The 25,744-nt window shown below is 41.7% G+C and overlaps 2 protein-coding genes across 2 annotated transcripts; one reads left to right on the forward strand and one right to left on the reverse strand.

The window, feature by feature from the left end:
• Positions 1-4,183: 4,183 nt before the first annotated feature.
• On the reverse strand, positions 4,184-12,076 carry LOC137291453 (uncharacterized). The gene is made up of 6 exons (XM_067822801.1): positions 11,862-12,076; positions 7,683-9,368; positions 7,392-7,480; positions 7,013-7,172; positions 6,295-6,500; positions 4,184-5,801 (listed from the first exon to the last, which is right to left on the reverse strand). The coding sequence occupies exons 1-6, from the start codon at positions 12,028-12,030 to the stop codon at positions 5,124-5,126; spliced, it is 2,988 nt and encodes a 995-aa protein (XP_067678902.1). The 5' UTR covers positions 12,031-12,076; the 3' UTR covers positions 4,184-5,123.
• Positions 12,077-12,763: 687 nt separating this feature from the next.
• Positions 12,764-24,837, forward strand: LOC137290749 (uncharacterized). The gene is made up of 8 exons (XM_067821866.1): positions 12,764-13,279; positions 16,373-17,477; positions 18,764-19,047; positions 19,565-19,762; positions 20,396-20,484; positions 20,764-21,289; positions 22,823-22,909; positions 23,701-24,837. Exons 1-8 carry the CDS (start codon positions 13,126-13,128, stop codon positions 23,829-23,831), a joined length of 2,574 nt encoding a protein of 857 aa, XP_067677967.1. The 5' UTR covers positions 12,764-13,125; the 3' UTR covers positions 23,832-24,837.
• The last annotated feature ends 907 nt before the right edge of the window (positions 24,838-25,744 follow it).

A 25,744-nucleotide genomic window follows, 5' to 3' on the forward strand; every position in this document is an offset into this window, starting at 1 on the left:
TGACTAACGTATCGGAAATACCGAACAACCTTTATCAATGAGCACACATACTGAACAGTAAAAGAAACTCTGGCTTTATGTATTTTAATAGAAGACATGAACATGAATGCTCAGTTTTATGAGATTTCATTTTTTCAGTATATTTCTTGGCGATATTCTGAAGCTTATCATTTAGTCTCTTCCTTGTTGAATCGTTCAGCGACCTATCAACACATTTAAATATTACCATCAAGAGGTTTATAGCGAATCAATTTATTAGGCCAATGTCGTATATCTTATAGTGGAGTATAAATGTGTTATTGTATGAGCAACGGCCTTATTCGATCACAGTTTGAGTTACAGCAAATAGAATCACATACATGTATAGTGTTAGACTCAATAATTAGCCAGTCGCTATCAGATATTGAAATGTAATACAACAAGCAGTGTCACCAACAACATCTAAATGTTGCCCAAATACATCAAACCAAGACAAACCAAAACAAAATTAGTAGTTGTATAAACATACAAAACGTTTCCTAAAAATAAATTTACAAAGAAGAACTTACAAAATAATTGAAACAATAAAAAACCTAGATCATACAGCCAAGGAACACCTCACCCTAACAACAAACAAATAGACACCAAACCCATCGATACAAAAACACAAAACAAACAAGCGGAAAAAGTCGAAATCATAAGAAAAGTACCTAAACAAATGCAAGCACTCAGGCAAACTACTACAACCCCTCAACACATCAAACACCATCTCAATGCATTCGAAAAAAATCTGTAAAAACACACCACTCTCGCTGCATTTGAGTTACTTTTAATCGTGTGATCATTAATACAGACGGAATGGCTGGTATGTGATTTTATTTGATCAAAATATTTTATGTGCTGTCGAGATAGACAAGCGGTTATGTAAGATCCTAAGTAGTGCACTTATCACTGAACGGGATTCATCTGGGGAAACCCCGTCCTAAATTTCGAACCTCCCGATACGTTGCTCCCGGGGAATGGGCGTCTCCGAGGGTCAATATAACGCTTACGGAATAGACAGGTACGCTTGTGTTTGTGCTGACCAATGCACAAAACAACTTTGTTCCCACAAGCTGTCCCAACGTTCCACCAAACATAACTGGTGTTGCTACAGCAAAACTTCTCAAGAACTTCCTGGTTTTTCAGACCAGATAAAGGGCGTACGTTCTTATAATCCTACGCAGCTTCACCTAAGACCTCGATTCCCGAGAATATGGTAATGGGTTTTCGTAAATTATATTTTTACTGAAGCGTTAGTGTTTTTCCTGTCAATATGGTTTCAACATGTACCGTCAGCGTAATTTTGGGTAATGTGATTTGTCACTGAAGTGCTAGTGGTGAATCTTTGAGTGGTATACTCAATCATTAATAAAATGCCATTTTTTTCGTGTTAATGCACATTTATACATAGCATACACAGTGCATAATCAAAAGTACCTCAAGCATTTTCAAATTGTGTATGTTATGTTTTGAAAAGATCTTAAGTGATAAGTATCTTCGAATGACGATGCGTTAACACTTAAATGCGACAAACCATACTTCCCATCAAACGTATAGACTCATTATCGCAAATATAGCCACTTACCTCAGGCAACTGTTCTAGAATAAATTTGGCAAAATATTCCATACGTTTTCAAGGTACTTCTTACTCTTGAACTGATGTATTGTAAAACAAACACGTGCCATTAAAAAATTATTGTCATGAGTTCGTTCAATCAATGAAAGTGAAAATTGGCAACTTCTTCACAAAACTTTACACCAAAACGCAGCTGTTCACATGGATGATATTTGCACGTAATTTTCAGCAATTTGATGCATGATCCTCGTGCAATTCATCTGCCTAAGGTTTGCAGTTGGTTTCCCAAGTAAGTGGAGAAATCAATCTTCGATGTAACCACGTATATAAACATAACATGTAGTGAGTGTTTTACGCGAGTCTAAATTTTACTTGTCTACACGAGACAGCAGTGAATAAGTTGAGAAGAGTGTTTTTGTGGTCAAGCTAGGGTGAGCAATTCGGATATACTGCATTTGCTTGTAGTCATGGTAGCTACAAAGATGTATGTTGCGTCATCCAAGGGTAATCGTCTGAAACATCAGGGGTAAAAATCAAAGAGTGTAAGTCAGAGTGTTAGTGAGTATGGTCTTGCGCTGCTCTCGGCAATCTTCCAGCGATATTCACACTTTGTACCCGTGTGGAGGACATTCGGAGCTTGGTTTTCGGGGTGACGAACCAATGTTTTAACCGCAAGGCTACCCCACTGCCCTCAGAATAACAGATCTACAACAGCCATGTTCTTCGACACATCGTAGAAACTGAACGAGTAAAGTTTAAACTTTGTACCAGCATTTCATGATATGGCCACAGAAACGAACACTGTGGTCATGTTGGATACTGATTTCAGGACTTGAGAATGACTAATCGATGTATAAGTCAAGAGATCTAAACAATAAGTTTTCAGTCACATTCAGCGTTATGATTATCATATGACATGTCCCCGCGTCCTTTTAAACAGATCAACCAGGAACACTTTGGTAACTATTGACTAATCGTGCCCTCCGTGACAGTCTTCATCTTCTACCATGGGGCACGGATGTTACCGCCCTAATACCTTGAGGCGTGCGTGATGAACTCTAAAGTTTCCTTCGTGTTAAACCCCATGCTAACACTCCCATAGCCGCACTGAATAAACTGACCACAGGACGCTCGGTTGTTCTCGGTAATGGTCGGAAATGAATATGAACAGCGGTATCTTATGGGACAAGGGCAAGTGTCGAATTAGACAAAGGGAGATTACTTCAGTTCGTTAAATCCGCTTTATTTTCTAATTGTCACTGGTTCGCAAAATTACTCTTCTACTATTTATTTGATTTAGTTCAGCCTGCCAACACATTGTTTCTTGAACGTCTAGTTACCCTTTTCAGCTAACAACGTTCAAAATAAATTCTGGTAATGATGGGTAATTATATCAATTGTCGGCTATTAACTAAATAATTCAATTATATCATTCCACTCTCTGTCGTAAGAATTGCGAGGAAGACAAGACCTCTTACTCTGTTTAATGTAAGCATGGCGAGGAATACTGCATCTCTTACACTGTCTTACGTAAGCATTGCGCGGAAAACTGGACCTCTTACGCTGTTTAATGTAAGGATGGCTAGGAAGACAAGACCTCTCACACTATCTAATGTAAGCATGGCGAGGAACACTGGACCTCTTACACTGTCTAACGTAAGCATGGTGAGGAACACTGGACCTCTTACACTGTCTAATGTAAGCATGGCGAGGAACACTGGACCTCTCACACTGTCTAATGTAAGCGTGGCGAGGAACACTGGACCTCTCACACTGTCTAATGTAAGCATGGCGAGGAACACTGGACCTCTTACAATGTCTTATGTAAACATGGCGAGGAAGACTCGATCTCTTACACTGTCTAATGTAAGCATGGCGAGGAACACTGGACCTCTTACACTGTCTAATGTAAGCATGGCGAGGAACTCTGGACCTCTCACACTGTCTAATGTAAGCATGGCGAGGAACACTGAACCTCTTACACTGTCACACGTAAGCATGGTGAGGAACACTGGACCTCTCACACTGTCTAATGTAAGCATGGCGAGGAACACTGAACCTTTTACACTGTCTAATGTAAGCGTGGCGAGGAACACTGGACCTCTCACACTGTCTAAGGTAAGCATGGCGAGGAACACTGAACCTTTTACACTGTCTAATGTAAGCATGGCGAGGAACACTGGACCTCTCACACTGTCTAATGTAAGCATGGCGAGGAACACTGGACCTCTCACACTTGACCTCTTGCAATGTCTACTGTAAGCATGGTGAGGAAGACAGACCTCTTACACTGTCTAATGTAAGCGTGGCTAAGGACACTGGACCTCTTACGCTGTCTACTGTAAGCATGGCGAAGAAGACAGGCCTCTTACACTGTCTTACGTAAGCATAGGGAGAAACACTAGGCCAGAGAGTGTGACGTGTTAATGGCGAGGATCACGACCATTCCAACTGTCTGATGTATTGGTGAACAACTACATTGAGGAACCCAACGATTGTGGGTTCCCGGTTCTACCCTGGGTTCCTGGCAAACATCCATAACCCACCTCGGCACCCAAAATCGTTTAAAGTAAAAGAAGTGAAATATTTTAAGCTACGATTTTATTGCGAAATATACAATGGAACAGTATAAAAATACAAATCAGCGTACCATACATATCATGTTTGTTCAAATTCATTATTCAAATTTGCAACGGATTGGCAAGTTTTTTTCCACTATTGGGTGGGCACATGAACAGAGATGTGGTATCTGTGAGTTATCAGATCTCTTGGACTAGTGTTTGTGATAGATGGAATTTTGCTATAGCTGACTGATCCGTCTCAGGATTTCATTCAAGCTTGTGTTGTGAAGCTGACAATATCACCTCGTCTGCAACACCTCACTATTTCAGTTTGTACAACCGCGAACTATTTACATATTTACAAGGATTCCACTCCACTGGCTACACAGAAGTATACTCTTAAACAGTTCAGTTCGAGAGAGTTCAGAGATCACCATTCTTCAAGCAAAAGAAAAATAAAATACGAATATCATCTTGTGGGTAGAAGAATCTTCAGAGAGCTACATAATGTATACATGTATTGCATGGGGAAGTTGTTTTACGCCGCTTTTGTCAATATTTCAGTAGTATCACGAGTTGGGACACTAGAAATAGGCTTCACGCACTGTGTCCGAATGGGGAATCAAACCTGGGTCTACAGCGTGACGAGCGAACGCTGCAACCACTGGGCTACCCCACCGCCCCTTATAGGTGCACTGTATATGTACAGGTGGTTGGGTCGTGCAATATTAACGAGACTTTCTGCAAACCCTTCTCCAATGACAAGTTGAGAAGCTGTTGAGCAACTGTAACAAGATATAAATCAATGCCCATTATTGTCAGTCACGAAGATGTCTGAACATTGTGAACGGTGTGAACGTACTCGGGCCTCGGGAAGATCAATGCATATTCGTTGTTGTTACTAATATCATCTGAGGCAGGAAATCACAGACTAGCATGTCTCATTGAACGAGGGTCCACACTCATCATTTATCTTTATATACAGGATTGAGCCGGACGTGTGCATCAGAGCCGCCAAAACTGTATGACTTTTTACCGCCAATCTGTCTGGAAGCCTTCAAAGAAGGAACGCCCGAAAATCGAGCTATAGGTTCATAGGGATTCTGATCATTGGATCTTGCCGAGCCAAGTTCTACATTAAGAGAGGCTCGGCCAGGAATTGATGGCGCAGCTTCGTCGTAAGGGTTATCTCTGGAGTATGTCTCGGAACCAGCAATGGTTGAGAAGTCTTCCTCGTCGTACGATGGGTTGGCTCTACCGCCTATCTGCTCTTCATAAACCTGTGCCTCCGCTGTGACATCGTCAAGAGGAATGGAGACGGTGTCGTCTTCAAATGCGGGGTTGTCATGGCCGCCTCCGCTATCGGAGTCAGGCTGTTTGTTGGAAGAATCCGTGTTGTTGCCGTCACCACCGCCCATGCCGCTGTCCCGACTGCCGAGGCTGGCAGTGGAAGGAGACGCTGGGAGACCCATCTTCTTTCCTCGGTGAGAATTGAGAACTCCTTCGAACACCGACTCGACAAACGTTCTCTTGACGATCCCGATACGGAAGAACCCGAGCTGACCTTTGTTGATGTTTCGACAATCCACGACGGTGGAAGCCGAGTTCTCGGGAGCTGGTCCGCTGCACAGAATCCCATCACACTGAAGCACGTAAATACAACGATAGTACTCAACAGAGACAATTTAAATACCGATGAGAGCAACAAATGACACACGTTGTTTAGTGATTATGAGGAAACCCTTAGTCATTACAAGGAAAACCCTTATGAGACATACCACATCATTGTTTGTTTCACAAGTTATCATATGAAATCGTACATCGATCAAAGATACACATTTGCTTAAAGGAATGTTCATTAGTCTGTACTGACATGTATACTTCTCGTGGCGTCGAGAATGAAACTGGAATGGACACTGATGCGTTGACCGTGGTAATAACGCCAATTCTTTGAAAATGACCACAGTTACAAGAATCCTGTCGCAATAAGAATTACCATATTTTATCGTCAACATCAATATCAATATAGGGTTCCAGCAACATACCAGTTCTTACTTTGCTGCACTTAAGGGCCCTACTCTTCATAAGAGTGCAGATTGAATTATTTATTTAAACATGAAATGTGCCAATGCTTACGTTTTCAAGTCCCAGTTTAGCCAGTACTTGAAGATGGTGGGTAGTGTCAGCCTCGCCAGTGGGGTTGGCGGAAGTGGAGGCTACGGGGCCGCAGATGTCGAGGAGGGCGGAGGTGACGGTGTTGTCGGGCATACGGGTGGCGATACTATCGGGTCTACCGATGTACTTCTCTGCATAACCAATACCCAGACTGTCCAGCCAGGGTCCTGACGAACACACATAACATCATCACAATAACGTTATAGACTGCACGGTCAGTACTGCCTTCATGAATGGGATGTTCCCGTGGGATATAGAAGTGGGACGTAAAAGTGTTTAGGCAGTTCTAGCGTGAATATGGCTTTACGCGGCTTTTTAGCACGACATCGTACTCAAGAAACCGGCTTCACATATTGTACCCATGTGGGGAATCGAACACTGGTTTTCAGCGTGTCGAGCGCCATTAGTCTACCCGTCGACAACCCCCCCTAGAATGGTAGAATGACAACCCGTGAAGATCCGTGGGCAAACTGGCCATCAACAACGCATGCTTGTCGTAACAGGCGATAGGGTAGGCAGGCTCGCTGACCTGGTTGACGCATGCCATTGTATCCCAACTGCATAGCTCGACGCTCTTGCATTTGATCACTGGATTCTTTGGTCGAGGCCTAGACTGCCAGTGTGTATGAGCAGTAGTACCTGTATGCAGTACAAGACTGACAGAGTAAGTCAGGTGTACCTTTTGGCAGCACAAGACTGACAGTGCCTGGCCAGATCTCCTCCATGAAATCCCACAGTAGCTCCCCGAACAGCGGACGTCCTGCAGCGATCTGGTCTCTCCGGGAGATCCACATTGACATAGGCCTGTCCTCAGCCTCCTTCTTCGTCTTGTAGGCCCTCTGTGAAACACACGTCGGTAAACGAACACTCAACTAAATAATGAATAATGCAGATGGTACAAGATCATGTCTACTGTGAAGCGGATGGTACCAGATAATGTATACTGTGAACCGTCGACGGTAAGGTGATTGAAACGGTCCTCATTTGAATAATGTTTAATGGTGATATTTTAGTAAATGAATACATTTATAGACTTTTCTCACAAACGTATTTCTCACCTCGACTGACTTCGGAAACTTGACAGCAGCGACCAGCACGTACACCACATCAGTCGGAATGCCACAGATACCACCCTTGTTCATTATCTCTAAAACCACAGAGAGTATATAAAATGTTATAACAATGTTGGCAGGAAATAATGAGGTTTAGTTATAAATCTGTGAACAGTAAAGAAACTGGATTTGAAAATAAACCCCACTTTTAAAGATAATTCACAGATTTAATCATAAGTAACGAACACGATCCTTTTGTGTTTTGTTCAATACAACCCTAAGGGACTATGTACGTACCTCCAATTGTGTTTACTCCGCTTTGCTTTTTCGCATCTGCCCATATGGCCCTGTCCCCTTGAGAATGGATAAAGCTGACCTGGAGGAGAGGTTTACCCAGAGGAAGCACGTCCCGACCCCAGACAGTCTTCAGAGCGGAGGCAGCGAAGCAGTACACGCAAACGATGACGAATATGATGATGATGACGATTTCGTAGACACTGACGCCGGGGACGGCGAGGACGCGCAACAGGAAGGCAAGGACGACGAGCTCAAACACAGCACAGATTAGGAACCATGCCTTGTTGATGAGGGCAGCCAAGCCAAGGTTGAGGAGGCCTACACATAAGAAGGCAATGCAACCCGTAGCAGCAGCAACGCTGTTGTCCAGGACGAGGATGCCAAGTCCACGAGCTGGTCCCCAGATCAACCAGAGGCAGGAGAATGTGAAGAATGCACAGCTTTCCACTGTCAGACCTCTCGCGAAGGAAATGGATGCCACGACCATCTGAGGAAGACCGCCGAAGCCGATCACCCATGGCATGACTGCTGGTCCAAAAGGTGCCCAAACAACTGCAAGAGCTGACACAGCATTGAGGGCAAACCCGACGCTATCGAGGTCTAGATACTTCGAGAAGCCCAACATCTCACTGGAGGAGAAGAGGCTGCTACTTCGACGTCCTCCTGACTCCTTCAGCCTCCCGTAGATGCAGACGGCACAACAGCGACATTTGTTTACGAGAAAGTTCTTCAATTTTGCCGTCTCAATACATCGGACACCAAGCGGTATCTTGAAGGAGCCGTTCTGAAGTCGACTGATGTGGGCAGCGAGTCCGTATAGGGAGAAGATGAAGCTGATCCAGCCCATGGCGCCGAGGAAGACGCCGGAGAAACCGTTGACGCAGAACGCGATGCACATGATACAGAGAGAGAGGTGTTGAAGGAATTGATAGATCTCGCGGGTAAGGGAGATAATCGAGATGCAGAAGAAAGTGATAATGTAGATGACTTGCACAGCTATGAGTGGAGGCATTGCGGTGGCCAAGGCATATTCGATAGTGAGAGTGTACGCGTTGGCCATCCAGAACATGCCGTGAATGAAGAAGAGGCAGCCGTTGTAGGCGTCGGAACGACGGACAGCGACGACGCCGGCGACCGATTGGAAGATACCAGCTGATACGACCCACATGAACTCTTGCCTCGGATTGTTGTAGATACCTGTCACGTGTCCAGCAAATATGGCAAAGGCCAGCGTGTCCATTGCATGACCAAGAGGGATGTAATCTTTCGAGTGACCTTGGTTGTGGGTTTGGGGTTCCACGTTGTCTTTGTCGTCTCGCTTCTTCAGCTTGGTGATGAGGTTGCTGGCGATGCTGTAGAGGGTGAGAGCGGCGAGGAGGATGTAGTACGAACCGGCGCTAGAGCGGAGAGGTCGCCAAAGGGAGGCAATCTCGAAAATGCAAGAGAGAAAGAAACCAAGGGAGAGAACTGCTGCAAACTTTGCCTTGTGCTGAAGGGATCCAATGACGAAAAGGAGGAATATTAGGAGGAAGGCGCCGTATCCTGCCCACAGAGCCTGGGAATCTGTCACTCCCTGTGGGTTGGTGCCTTCGGTCACGTGATAGATGCCAATGCTGCCCCACATGGCAGCGAGACACAGTTGAAAGGATCGCAGGACGCTTTCCTCAGGGTGCTCGGCAGATATACCTGTAAGTGAAAATAGAGATTGAACAATGGCATGCAATGGTATTGAGATTTTTACACGTATAATATGAAGAATAAGTTTTCGTCATTAGTTTGAACCGAAATCAAGGTCACATGCAACCAAAAAATCAAACATAACTTAAACACAATTATCACTTATTCATGACATATAATATACATTGTTGAAAAAAATAAACAATATTATAAGCGTACAGTCGCAAATCAGAAGTGCAATAGTTTCTGCTTGGGTTTTCTTCCCTCGAAACGAAACAGCCGGGAAGTGCAACGAAGACTCTTCATTGGCTGGTTCACTTGTCGATACGCAGCAGGCTCATTACGTGTGTATAGAGATAACCTGTTTGATTGGCATTTCAGAACTATGGTGAGTAATTTAAGAAAGTAAGTTACTTTGTGGATAACATCTTCTTTTATTGTACATGATGGGACGTTTCGGTGTGGATTCACAGCAAGAATGATAGTGTATAAGAATCCATACCGAAACGCATCATATAAAACAGAAGTTGTTATACATAAATACTGTACATAGAGATGCTGGGTTATACATAATTACATAATGTGAAAGAAACAGAACCCAGGTGCACTAGCCATAAATCAATATATTCTGTTATGGTGTATAACCTGATAGGTGTTAAGTTCAAATTGCATGTGTTCAATGACTGAAGTTGTGCATTGCATATTGTCATCAGCAGACGGGCGGGCAGACACATACGTGTCAATAAAACAGACACTGAGTTTTGTCAGTGATAGAGACAAATTGTCACATTCAACAGATCTGTCACATGCTACGTTTAATTACGTTAACCCGTGCAGGAATGGCTGATTGTCATATTCGAATTTAGGAGTTCTTTGAATGGTTATTTACATGAAAAATACTTTGCCTTTTTAATATTCTAAAAGTACCTGGTATCACCCCAACGCCCTTTTATTTGCTTAGATAAGTAACACTGTTTGATATAATGACGAAATTGGTCAGTGAGTGTTTCTCATTCCAGTCGTAGAGTACACATGACATTACTGTATTTAAAAACTTAACTACACTGCACAAAATTGTTTGTATACATGCTTGCGGTTATCACCGAAGGAACTGAATGTGATTTTTTTCTGTAACACAATCCCTCGGTCCGTCTTCTTCCTGTCTGTGTTGCCGGGAAGCCAGCGGGACTCAGTCCACGCCGTGGACACTTGTGTACATTGTAGAGGAAATACACGGTGTTTTTACATTTCCTTCCTTGCTTGTTTTTTCGTTTTGCAACGGTGTCCGTCAGCGAGTGAAATGAGACTATGTATTTCTCATCAGCTTTTTGTTCTGTTATCACTTGAAACTCAATGGGAGTTTTGAAATTTTATCGACTTTTATGTTGTCATACTCGAGAGAGATTCTCTGTATAGCCAGTTAGGCTTTAGTGAATATTTTGACTTGTCTGTTACCGTCACGCCCTTTCCCTGGAGAGACTATTAGAATTAACTAGATCTCGTTTTAGCTAAGATCCTCACATAAACGTGAACGTGGGACACAGGATCACGTGGAGGAAATAGGCGCCGCTACCATGTATTGTTAATCGCTGAGAACCTAAGAACAGTGGATGACGTCATGCGATACTGTCAGTATCCGAGAATGCACTATGACGTCATCAAGCCAAAAGGTGAGGTTTACAGACAATCGAAACAATGGAAGGAAAAGCAGGAACTCACTTCGAAATATGTGAGAATAGAATTGATCGAAGAAATATATCCCGCATTTAACAATATACAAGAAATATTTCACTGAAGACTTCCACTGGCAACTGACATGCGTAGAAGAAAAGATAATAGGGGATTCTTCGTTGTAAATACGATGAGTGATGATGGAATAGAGGTTATATGACAATGTCGGTGCAGTATCTCATGCCCAGTGCTTCAGGAGACCAAGATTAGTAGTTTTCGATGTGAAGTTATGTAGTCTTCTCAATTTTCTCCGAAAACAAATCAATAGTAAAGTAATCTAAATAAGCATCTTCATTTAACCACAAATACCGACTGCTTCATGTCATGAATAATAGTAGAATATCTGTTGACAGACATCAAGGTAATTATGACTGGTAAAAGTATCTTTATGTCAGTTCCATAAATTCTTTCCATGAGTATATGTTAAGTGTGTAAAGCAAATGTAGATCGCATATATGTTTATAGATCGCATGTAGTGATGTTAACGATGTTTTCCTTATTTGTTCTTATATTCGAAAAATCTTTCTTAAGGTCATACAAGACAACTTACTATATATATAAAATGTTCATCAATACCTTGAAAAAGTGTTATAGTCTGTTCATATAAATAACTCTTTAACATCTTTACAAAACCCAAGATGCACGTAAATAGATTTAGATAAGTAGAACAACAATTACAAAACAATGTTCAGAAAGATTTACACATTTATATTGTATGTCATTATGAAAGTTGATACAAAATACATATAGAAAGAACTAAATTTGACTCACCGACGATAATGCTGAGTGTCGAGAGCACAATAAGGACGGCCCCATAAGAAACATTGATTGGTAGAGTGTTGTTAGTGACGCTGAAGTTGAAGATGCACACTATCAGTAATGTGACAAATGTACAGTATAGACCAGCTACAGTGGCCGAACTTCGCCGGATCAGGCCCATGTTCGTTATGTGTTCTTGGCGTCTCAATAGTCACTTGTCTAATGTCGTCAAACACGTAGCCTCTGAGAATAAAACCACGCGCACTCTTTTCCTTGCGGCGGAAGAAAAAAACGTCACCGCATATGATGCTGTGAAATTGGTCAGCTCATTTAAATATGAGGCGGATTTTGCCAGTATGAGGGCGTGGTAAAGTTCCTCGACGTCATGCAATCATATGATTTCAATGGAGATAATATTTTTTTAGTCACGCGGAGCCTTTTTCATCTGTTACCTGTGCGCACGAACATTCCTCGACTAGTTCCGTGTCAGGTAAGTTACTAATTTTTGATGTACCTTACAATAACAGTGCAGAGGTTTCTTCCGGGTTTACGGATTGGCTACAAGAACAGACGTGTTCCTACCGATTGGTTAGTAGGAAATGAGTGCAGCGGTCAGCGCGAGAATCATTGCGCGCTGTGTAGTGTATACAAAGGGTTATACTAAAACTGGAGGTGAGTAAGAAACGGCAGGGGGCGGCGCTACAACTGTTCGGACCGGGAAGATCCGGGCTAAAATATATTATGACGTCTAAGATTGAACGATAAATGTGGTTTGGGATACCACCCACTCTGTAAAATATCATATCAAAGCTTACGCATGTCGTGACTCCTCCCAGCGGTAAAAATAGGCATCCGGCGTAACAGACCCGTATCGAAATTGGTTATATATTCAACGTTCACTGCGACACTCAAGCAATTTGACATTTTGGGAGATTAGGTTTGAGAGTCGCGGGAATCTTCTCGTGGTGTTTCCCTGTATCCGCATTGACGACACAAAACGGGAAACTGTTTACTTCATCACCACAAACACTGGAACTCTTTTGAAGGCAACACTATACATTTTTACGCGAGATCCATGGCCACAAGTTAGACAGACGACATTTAACTAAAAGGACAGCTCATTTTCAAAAATATTTTCCCCATCTGTTCTCGGAAGAAAACGGACAATTGTTACAAATTCCTTAGGTTCTTCACTCTCTACTTTTCACCAGAGTGAGAAATCTCTTCAAGCAGGCGTGATCGGAGCAGACGACCGTTCTGATCGCAGACGTCAGTTATGGATCCAGAGGAGAAGGTTGAAGCCTTCGCGGCGATATTATACGCCGAACCGGGCACCCTGGGCTTGATTGCAAATATTATGTCAGCTTTAATTGTCGCAGTAGAAAATATGCTCAATGGCCCGTTTTCTCAGCCCGCGATGACTCTCGCAGGTAAGTAAAACACTTTTTTGTTTGTGATCCATTGAGAAGGCCACCGATATTGTATTTTAAATATTTTCACAAAATATTTTAAGCAATATGTTTTCGTACGTTTGTTAAGTCTGAACCGAGATAAACTTTAAGAGCCTTTGTTTGGATACATTTTGACTTTAACCCGTCTAGGATTTTATTTATCTCATCTTGACCTCTCTCGTAGAGCATTATTGTGTTAATGTTGGTTATATGCTTTCGCACTCAAGGAAACGTCCCTTATCTACCGTTAACTTCCCTATTGCGCCCCCTCGCCATTTGCGTAACTTTACAAATAACAATCGCTGACTTAAGCCTTCAACGGGGATTAACAGGCGTTTGTCAAGAATGTTTGACCTCGTTTTCCAAATTTCGATATTTTCAATTTTCACAAAGCTTTCAATGATACTTTTCATACCAACTCCAATTTTCATCATATTTGTGTGTTATTGTAAAAAAGACGATAGTTCACCAATTTTATTGATCTTCATTTCGCTTGCCATGACTACCAGAATAAAAATGTATTTACATATGTAATTCTTTTTAAACAAATTGATGAGATAGAGGAGATAGTGAGAATTCTCTCTTTTAGCGAAAATACCAGAAATGTGTTCTAAAAGCCATGCTTTGTATCTCAAGTGCACTTAACTACAAATGTTAAATTGTCAAAGTGCATTAAAAATGTTTGTTCAAATGATAGGTTAATTTCCGTTGTTCCCAACCCACAAATGTGTCGCTACTATGTATAAAAAGGAAACTGACGTCAGCCACCTACTGTTTAAGTCTAAGTTTGTCGCTAAGCCGATTACCACTGTTGTGCAACCTTAGGATATAGCTCCCGTTTCCTTTTGAAATGTTCCCCTTGTAATCTGGTTTACATTAGAGAACAACCGTGTGATCTAAAAATTACAACAACCATGAAACGGAAACGTTATTTTTCTGTTCTTATTTCTTCCCGCTCCCGCGGTTTGAATCTAAATATGGATGTAGAAGTCGGAATGAAAATGCCCAAGAAAAATGGAAAACTGCGGAAATAAAATGTTTTGCGAAGCAGGTCTGTAACAGAAAAATGTAGGAATCAAGATTCTAGTGCATACTGAATTTTACATGTGGCTGCGAAAGGGGAAATGTCAGAAGAATGCTTGTCACGGTGAAGGTCGGTTTGGTAGCAAAGCGACGAAACGTTCATTTTTCACTCCAAAGGTCCAGGTTCGATGCCCCATATGGGTACAGTGATTGAAACCAATGTCATAGCTGTTGTATTTTTCGGACAGAAACAAGTTTCATCCCACATGTGTACACAATCTGTGGAAGTAGCTTCTGTTGTTCCCATACGTATTATTGCTGAAATGTTGCTGAAAAGTGCCATAGAAATCTGACACAAAACAATTCACCATACTAAAATTCTTCTTCACAGCACAGGGGGCGGTGGGGTAGTCCAGTGGTTAAAGCGTTCACTCATCTCGCCGAAGACTCGGGTTCGATTCCCCACATTGATACACTGTGTGAAGCCCATTGCTGGTGTCCCTGATATAGCTCATTGCCGTGATATAGCTCAATATTGCTAAAAGAGTAAAACTGAACTCACTCACTCATTATAAACGCTGTTTTTTTCTAAATCACGATGTACTACAACAGTCTCAAAGAATGTTTTCAAGAAAGAGAGACCTTTGAACCATTTTAACAAGAGGATCAAAAAGAATCATTTGCTGGGACACACAGCAGGTCGTTTAGCCACTTATGCTGTAAAGTGTATGGCAGGTAGACACAATGTAACCTCCCATTGTCTTTTATTTGTTCTTCTTCCTCTCGCTTGTTTCCCATGATCACTGTTTCCTGTGAAATAACTTCCAAACCACGTCGGTCGGCGGAACAGAAAATCCGTTATGTGTCAATCAAACTCACACGCTCTGAAGTCAGTATTTACAATTTCCGTTGTCCGCGTCGATTCTAATTGTTTTTAATATATGGATACTTTTCTGCATTTTGCTTTTATCCATCAGTTTCTTGAGAGATTTCAAATTAGGTCTGTTTCAATATTTGCCCAAAAGTGTTCATAGCCGAGTACGATTTCCACTCGGGATAGCTGAGGCGGGTAGCGGGTGGGACTGACAAGAGTTACGTCCCTTGTATATACCGACGTTGGAGAATTTCAATTCAGTTGGATTTCGATGAATAAAAATGTCAGTGTTTCTGTTCATGAATATGTTCGATTTTAGTCAAGGAACATCTTCAGTAAAATATGCTTTCAGAAACAGCAAAAGTACACAAAGACCTTGGAACAAAGAGTTAGAAAAAAATACAAGCAAAAAGTACACTCTGTGATCGCATAGATGTGTATACTCAAACATGGTTTAACTACATGTTTTTCGTGACAGAAAAAAACCCCCAAATTCCACATTCCAGTTATATTAAGCCAGGAAGAATATGCAGATATTCTGCAGCTTTTTAATATTTGTCCGAATTCTGTGGGTATTTACGCTTTTTGATACACACATGTGGTTTATTAAAACATACTAAACCCACATCAAACGAATATTGAAACATAATATGTCAACAAGTAAACACAAGAAGAATTAACCCCTGATCTCCAACAGCCCTGGAGTCTCACGGTCACAGGGTATGAAGCGTGATTAAGCCGATAATGGGATTTCCCAGGTAATTGGATAATGGGGTTAATCGCGAACAATAGCACCTCGAGTGGCAACAAGAGCGTCTTCACTACACGATGTACCCATATTGTGAACGTGCTTCTATAAAACATGGAACAGTAACAAAGGCGTGAACCCTCCCCTCCCTCCCCTACACGCAAATCACTATCATTTTGGCAGTATGATTACATATTTATTCTTTACTACGTACGTAACACAAGTAATTTGGGGAAAGCTGGTAACGGTGGATGTAATTTGATGATTATATTCAAAAGGAAACTTTTAGTGCTGTTAAATGAGTAATACTGAATCTCCGTTAAATGACACAGAGGATATCTGTAGCTCTGATATCGAAAGAATCGTATCTTTGTATTTTTCATGTTAATTACATAACTGCCTTGGTTACAATGTATTTCCTCCACAGGAGCGCACCTGATTGTCATGGGAGGGTTTCTGCAGCTGGTGGCTGCTCTTCTATGCTTTCGGCGTAACGACCATTTGACCGGAACAGCTTTCGCCGTGTTCGCTGCGTTGTGGACAGTGATGGGCATCAATCACATCCTAGCTCCGGTGATGGGAGCTGAGATCCTGAGGGTGGGGATCCTACCCGGTATGATAGGATTCATGACTGTGGCAGTCATTCTGTCTCTCTGTGCCATAACCGTCAACTACATCATGCCTCCCGTCCTTTTCGCCATCATGTTGACTCTTATTTTCGAAGGCGTTGGGGCCTTCTTCGACTGGGGCAGAAGAGTCGCTGCAGCGTTCGAACTCTTCATCGTCATCACCAGCGTCTACGCCTCGGTTGTCATGGCTTTGAAAGGGGTGAGTCAGAGATACATCCTGCCCGGCCTCGGCAACGCCATCTTTGATCCTCTCCTAATCCGAGTCAAAGAGAACCCCAATACTACCAACGAAGCCAGGAAGAACACAAAGTACGGTGAGCCTTACGGTCTCGGTTACATGGGCAACGTCGTGCCAGCGGCAACTTTGGTATTCCATCATCTGGGATACTTCGCCGACTTCCGGGCCGCCATGCCAATGTTCGTCTACTGTTTCTACTGCCACCTCCTTGCAAGCTACTACGCCTTCCTCAGACACGACTTCTTTCATGCCGTCGAGTTCAGCATCTACTTCCTGTTCTGGCTGTCAAGAGGTGCGATCCAACTCCTCATCTCCCTCAACTTCCCCGGCATCGACGACGTCAGGGTGAACTTCTTCGGTCAGTGGGGTCTCATCGCGATAGCTCTGTTTCTGCTCCTGCTGTCCGCAGTCCGAAGTAAAGTCGTCTTCATGTACAACTTCCTGTTCCTCTGCGTGGTGGTACTCTCCGTCGACCACATCCCCCATCCAGCCCACAACTTCTCCTTCGGGGTATCGGGAGCGATCTTCGCCATTATTTCGCTGTATGTGTCCATGGCGCACCTGGAGAACTCCATCGCGGAGAAGTCTGTAATGTGGATTGGGGAAGAAGTTATCCACACAGACAAGCTGAAGAAGGCACTCATCGGCATATTCAAAGGAATGGGGTAAGTTTCAAATTCTTTCACCAGTTTCTGGGCCTTTTGTCAAGTTATGCAATATTTTATAGGGATCACGTTGCTAATTTCTTCATTTTAATTTCATTTTAATGTAATGTAAGAAACTAAAACGTGCAATAATAGTTTAGATATATATTATTTTTTATTTATCATCATTCAATAAATATCAGTTATCGGCATTGATCCACTAAAAGTCGCTGGATTATTCATGAATCTTATATTAGATAAGTGTTTTATTTCACTTTATTAAACACAAAAATAAGCTTCATTTTCATCATTGATCCCATGTTAGAAGTTCATTTCAGCAACAAAACGTGAACGTTTAGTTTTAAAAAGAAATCTGAAAATACTTTCCGATAAAAACACCAATACAAGCATTTACACACCCATACGAAACGTGTTACACAACAATGACAAACGCCACATTAAAAAAAGTGCATCCAACCCTCCCGTGACTAGAGTTCAACAGTTCAGTTTTTTTACCGGAAACGGCATATAGAAAATACGTTGTGGAAATAGCAATCTTGCACAGTCAGCATGTGCGACACCGGCATGTGGCGAACTGGAATGTGTTAGTTTCACCTTTAGCGGAAATAGACAACAGGTAAAGATCAAAGACGATTGCCGCCCGTCTGAAATCACTGACCTATCTTTGCTTTGTCGCCCAGGGTCACTCAGGTACATGAAAGTGTTGTGTAAAGAGACACGCGTTGATGAAAAAAAATGTTGACTGTGTTGTTAGTATAGTTTCCTTTTGTATGTTTTTGCGTATTCACAAATTAATATTTTTAATGAAACATGAGCATTACCTAGTTAGTCAGCTGTTTATTGCACTTGATATATTTATACATTTCGTAATTATTTATTTTATTGCTTTTCATGCATTCGATCTTTTTGAGTAACTTATTTTGTATCGTCATCTATATTGTATTTTACAGGAAAAGGACACCAATTTATGCTTATGTTTTACTTAGATTAACCGTACACTAAAGTGCCCTAACAATTAATTATGAAATGAGTGGGTGAGTTTCGTTTTTACACCGATGTTAGCAATATTGTACCAATATCACAGTAGGGGACACCAGAAATAGCTTTCATTGTACCCATGTGGAAAATCGAACCCGGGTCTTCGGCGTAACGAACGAACGCTTTAACCGCATGACTACCCCACCGCTGCTGATATGGAATGACAAGAAAGTCATTAGATATATTTAAAAAAAACTTTCTAAACCATCTCGGGCTACAACAAAATATATCTCCCTGGTTTACTTCAGTGGCGGGAAGGGTGACAACAGCTGCTACAGAGACGAGGACAAGGTCGACCTGAAAATCGTCGACACGGTTGCCCTTATAGCCAACAGCGTTGCCTTGGCGTGCCTAGCCCCTCTTGAGGCCCAGAGAGGGGGGACCCTGGCCCTACCCTGGATCGTGGTATCAGGATTACTACTCAACCTCTACGCAGTGAGACTCTCCTTCACATCAGGGAGTCTCGCCAAGGCGTACTATGTCTTGGTTCTGGCTGGGTTCTGGGCTGTATGGAGCGCTCTGCTCATTGACAGTACGTAAAGGAAACGTTCTTAACAATATTACGTTTTGCTCTGAGATGTAAATAAAAATATTTGTGTAGGCTCGGTTCTCATGGAACCACTACGAAGGCGGCAACACTATGATTATTATACTGTTAGACCGGGAGTTACGAAACAACAATTACATTTTCAAGTAGAATTTGCAGAAAACAAATTTCAAAACTTCATGCAGTTTTGTGTACTTTTGTCCTCGACTATATGATGGAACTACGTATACACAGACTATTGTTTGACTATTATGCTATTAAATTGGAATTTAGGAAGTAACAATTTCAAGTACGAATTGCAAAAAAAAAAAAAAAAAATATTAAAATAACATTTTTTTCAGAAAATCATGCAGTCTTGCATGGATTTAGTTTTCAGCTATATTCCAAATGGAACCACTGAAAGATCGGCAGCTGTATAATTACTCTATTTTTGAATTAGAATTTAGGAAACAATTTCTAGTAAAACGTGCAAAACATATTAAAAGAAACACTTTTTTCTCAGATACCCTTGCTTTCAACCTCCGTTCCGCTTCTGTGGGGATCTTGGTTCTACACACCATAGGGATGTTCGTGACGCCGGTGTTCACCCGGGTGTGGGTTCCCTTCTCCATCTTCATGGAGTTATGTACCATTGCACTCGTCGTTCGCTGCTTCAATACCAACCCAGCCTGGATGATCCTCATCACCGCCATTCTTGCCTGTAAGTTGAATATTCGTCAGTAGCACTCTCAAGTATATTCCAGAAAACGGCCTGACGTTTGGTCAGCTTTGTGTATATCGAATATTATATGCGCAGCCGCCTCAGATACACTACACATAATATTCGGATTTACCGAATATTAATGTGCGTGTGTGTGAGAGAGAGTTTAGTTTACACCGCACTCGGCAATATTCCAGCTAGATGGCGGTAGTCTGTAAATAATCGAGTCTGGACCAGAGAATCCAGTGATCACCAACATGAGCATCGATCTGCGCAACTGGGAACCGATGACATGTGCCAACCAAGTCAGCGAGCCTGACCACCCGATCCCGTTAGTCGCCTCTTACGACAAGCATAGTCGCCTTTTGTGGCAGGCATGGGTTGCTGAAGGCCTATTCTACCCCGGGACACCGAATATTAATGCATTATATACCCAATCTAGTATATAGATAGTGTAATGTCTCCCGAATAAGTCAATTTCGGATATATCGAATATTCGAGTATATAGTGTTCCAAAGTTAAAACCTCATGGGTAGGTACAATGTGAAGCCCAGGTTTGATGTGCCCAGCCGTGATATTGCTGGAATATTGCAGGAGGCGGCGTAAAACCACTCACTCATAATGTTCTTCCAGGTACCGTGTGTCTCTATGGGGCTATTGCTGAGCTGGTCAACGGCGTGTTGATGGACGTGGTCATCCCGGTCGGGTTTCCAGTGTTTGAGGTAAGTCTATAATCATAAGTATTCTCATGTTATTTGAACCATTGCTCGACACGTGGAGAGCTCATGTAGACAATAGTATCACCATAAAGAACCTTCTTATGATCTGATAATTATATTGCCTACAGCCTCGTTGTAGTCTGAGGTTGAGTCGCGAGTTCGATTCCCAAACAGAGCCTCATAAACATGAAGATACAGTACATGTCTTGTCGGCAATATTTTGTAAGCAGTGTGTGCAAATTTATATGACGTCACTTATCATGAATCATTTCTGCACAACAGGAGAAGTACATTGACCCTTACGAAAATCCCCCCTGTCCTCTCTTCCCCTCGCGTCGGTCTTCAGCCCTCAGGAAGGTTGCCAAGGTCTTAGATAATGCCGGTGTCATCGGAACCCCAACGGACACCGTCTACGCCATCGCAGCCTCCTGTAAACACCCCGGGTCCATCCAGAGAATCTACACCGTGAAGGAACGTCCACCAGAGAAACCAATCTGCCTCTGTCTCGCTAACCTGGAACAACTCAAAGAAGCCAGTCCCGACTTCAGCCCTCTGCTCTGGAACTTCATGGAAAGGTGCTACCCAGGTGGAATCAGCTGTGTGGTACCCAAAGGACAATGGATGTATAACCTTGGGATCGGGGATGCCTACGATCTTGTTGGTACCAAGGATAGCATCTGCATCAGGGTACCTGACAGCTGTGTCCTTGCTTATCTGGTATCCTGGTCTGGACCAATAGCGCTAACTTCCGGTAACCCAAGTGGCGGAGCGGATAGTACGCATCATAGCATGCTGATTGGGTCGCTGGGTAAGAGACGGTTTGTGAATTTACGTTAAATGGTTCAGTCGGAATTCTGGTTTCGAATTCCTGTAAACCTTAAAAACCACCTTAAACCGATTGCAAACATTGTGACGAATACTATTCCTTGTCCCTGATATGGCAAAATATGATATCTCTTCGTGTGTCGACATATTTTAACTGGTTTGCTATCAGCGTTAGTATACATTAATAAATGGCATTGGCGATTTCATTTCTAGTATTAACGGCAGAGATAAATTGTTATATGCATGAAGTTATAGAATGAATAAGTTTCATAATTATAATTCCATATTGGATTATTACATACTTGGTAATTGCAATTTCTACACATATTCCTATAAGTACCATATATGTTAGCCCAGTCAGGGTTTACACACAATCTGTCAACGTATTTTCTAGTAATTTCACAGATTTAATATCTAAATATTTTTAAACGTGAATATCACGTAAATACAGCTGTACAACCGTGCCGTGCAGTATTTTACCAATCTCAACTGTTATTTCTCAGTATAATGAGCTTATAACTTTTTATGAATGAACACAGTAAGCAAAAAGACGCTTTAAAGCCATTTAACTTTGCATTATTGCAACCTCAACCTTAATTCTTATTATCACGGAAATTCTAATCCCCGGAAACAGTTAATGCTGTAAGTGACGTAACCCATTTGACAAACCTCACGTACGACATTGTAGGTCATCGTCTATTATTCCCCATTGCACTATACCGTATGGCGTCCATTTGGAGAGAATTATGTGCTTTAAATAACCACAGGTTTTTTTCTTTTTGTTTGTTCTTATATTTGACAGTTTTGTTTAATACTGAAAACCTGGCATATCAAATATATTTTTTATGAAGAACAACAATTACACAGAAACAATTCGTTGTTGGCTGGAGGTATGGGCAGGATTGTGTCCGGTACAGATAATTAATACATATCAGTTTTAAAGTAGTATTGGGGCAGTGAGTTGGCCTAATGGTTAAAGCGTTCCCTCGTCACTCCGAAAACTCGGGTTCGATTCCCGACGTGGGTACAAAGTGTGAAGCCCATTTGTGATGTTTCCCTCTATGATATTGCTGGAATATTGCCAAAAGCGGCGTAAAATCATACTCACTGTAATATCGGAGGCTGAAATCGCGCTTAATGAAAAGAATTCAATGCGCTCGTTCAAGATTAATATTATGATGCGTTACTGGAGTATAGACAACAATCTTACACAAATCCTGCATATTATTTTACTATTATCTTCTCCATTAACTTTTAAAACATGTAACTCGGATATGACACACGATCTAAACAATCGACAGGAAGAAAGTATACAGCCAGCTATGTTTGATGTTTATTAAAACAAAACAGATAATAAATGCTTTTAAATAATAAATTGTATATTCCATACATGTAGCACGGCTGTGTTTAGGGTATTACAATGTTCCGGTGACCACTTTCTGTCTAGCAGCACTTTGATAATATCGGCGATTTTGTGATAATTATATATGTACGTACGTGTCCTTTTGCGTTGCAGGCCAGAAACTAGATGCTGTTATTTGTGATGGTGAATCTCGGGAACTCGTGGCTTCCACGGTGGTCAATTGTATGAACATAGATCAAGGTAAACCCACATCTATTGGTACATAGTGAAACTTCGTTAATCCAGACACTGTCGTTCACAAGGAAATCATCCAAATACAGTTGTACGGAATAACGAGTGCTGGTGACGGAGTAAAGTCATTGCATGTAATGCATGTCCTAATATTATCACCGGAATGGTGTGGTTTCCCGACTGACTGGGGGTAACTTTAATGAGATTACTCAAACACATCCGTATAATGCTGTTACCAGCTGTGAGTTTAAACGTCCACAAATCCTTAACAAAGGAAGTGTAGTTCAAATGTTTCCTTGCATGTTTGACTTAAATATCTCCAACCAACGCCCAGCCTCTACCAGGGGCATTGGGGTAACTTCGTGGTTAAAGCGTTCGCTCGTCATGTGGAAAACCCGGGTTCGATTCCCATCATGGTTACGATGTGTAAAGCCCATTTATGGTGTCCCTGGCCGTGATATTGAGGGAATATTCCTTAAAGTGGTGTAAAACCAAACTCACTCACTCAAACTGTGTAAGATTAGATATCACACTATAATACCACATACGCTTCCCATGACCTTATACAGGGTAACTGGTTGTTGTTTTACATCGCACTCGTCCATATTCCAACTACATGGATAATCGACAGGGCAATCTAGAGATCAAAATCACGAGTATCGATCTACCCAAATGGGGTTCGATTGTATGTGTCAACCTAGTCAGCGAGGCTGACCAACCAATCCCGTCAGTCACCTCTTACGGCAAGCATGGGCTGCTGAAGATCAGTTCTAATCCAGATCTTCACAATATGTTTGCAGGTGAAATAAGCTACTTCCGCATCGGGTGCACGCCAAAAGAAATCGTAGACCAGCATTTCGAAGATGCCAAGGCAGCCATGGCGGAAAAGAACACTGTGGTCACTCTAGGGTCTGCTGACCTTAAGAAATGACCAAAAAAAGGCCCTAGTGGATGCGATGAAGACCAGTTTATGTCGGCCAGATGGCAGTTTTGTGTTTGTGTCGATAATGTTATCTCAACGCTCTGGCTTTGACGGTATCTTGGATATGCAAGTACGGGGGTCATCACGTAAGGAGTAAAAAACATCATTGCAAGAAGCATACCCTCATGAGCCGTTCATTAGTCAGGGGAACGCGATAGTGATGCCATCTTCATTGTGATAGATCACCATCGTTCAACTTACCTCTGATATTGTATTCAAATAGTGTAAACATGCTGTATCAAGTACATCCAATGATTTATTTATTCAACCATTGATGATTGTCAGGTCTATCCACGTGAAAACTAAATGTATGAAATGTATGAACATTAATTATATCCAGCACTATGGCAGTTCAGCAGGATCTCGGACAGTGGTGGACCTCTGATAGTTGGATTGTTATTACCAAACCTTACCTGCAGACTGTACATATCTAAGACTTTGATTTATCCCTCACACGCCCTGATATAACTGAAATACTGTTCAAAGCGGCGTAAAATTAAATTCACGCACTTTTGAAGCTGGTTCATCTGACTAGCTGAAGTAAGACATGTTTCATGTTATGTAGTAGTAATTCAGCAAAGGAACCTGGAATTAAAAGAAAAAGATGATATTCAAAAATATTAAATTTGTTCCGGCATTGTCAATGAAAATGTTGCTAGTTAGTCCGAAGATAGTGTATCACCAGGTGCCAATGTATTATAGCTGTGTTCATGCACTAGTTCAGGGTTGTTAATTATGTAGATGACGTCATGGGTATGCTGAAGATATGTTAAGTGATATGTAAATGAAAGATTTGTAGAACATCATGAGAAGAACTGGTCATCAGAATCTGTACATGCCTGTTCATATCAACCAACTTTCATACTTTTTTAACTGATTGATATTGTGTACATTCATATTTGTTTTTTACATTTGTACATACCATATTTTGAAAATAAATTCGTGTCGTGATGTATTGAGTGTTAAGTTAAGTCATTTCCATACCTTAAGGACACATCCGTTATTTCCGACTAAATGTTTAATATGAATCGCGACCAATAGTGATAACATAAACTGCTCGCTCACATAAAGGTGACAGACATTAACACATTCAAAGACAAGTCAGGTATTGATATGTAAAACAACGACATATGACACAAGTCCAGATAAGGAGCTGTTTCGGGAATCGTTTGGATCCAATATGGAAATCTTTCCCAGTACCACAAAATATACTGAAAGTTTGGTGACTGCTTTGTGTTTTGGAGAATAATATCTTAAGGATAAAATACACATGGACCAAATAATTAATACTACAAAGTAAAGTGAATTACGTTCAACTTGTTACTTAATGTATCAATAATCCTGGGATTTCCCAACTGTTCATTTTCCTTGCTTACCGGGCTTTTTCTCAAACTGATCACGTGTAGTGATAATCCACGGTACTGAAATGTCAGTTTATTTGTACCGAATAGAATGTCGCATTTGCTTTTATAATCAATAACTATTCAGATTAGTACGAAAAGACATGGACAACCATGAAAGGATACAATGTGTACTTGCATCAGTGTCGTTCAGAGATTACACTTACGTGTACATGTACAGGTGTCATGACTGAATACAGTGTTGTAGGTATCTGCACTGGTGTCATGGCTTGATACAATTTTATGTGTACCTATACAATTGCTATAACTGGATCCAGTATTACGTGTGCCTGTATTTGTGTCACGACCTGATGCAGTCTTAAGTGTACCTGTACCGGTGTCATGAAGGGATGCAGTCTTACGTATCTGCACTGATGTCATGGTGGGATACAGTCTAAAGTGTGCCTGTACAGGTGTCATGACGGGAACCAGTCTTATGTATTTGTACTGGTGTCATGGCTC

This window comes from Haliotis asinina, chromosome 7 (assembly GCF_037392515.1).
Source record: "Haliotis asinina isolate JCU_RB_2024 chromosome 7, JCU_Hal_asi_v2, whole genome shotgun sequence".
In the NCBI taxonomy this organism is placed as follows: Eukaryota; Metazoa; Mollusca; class Gastropoda; order Lepetellida; family Haliotidae; genus Haliotis; species Haliotis asinina.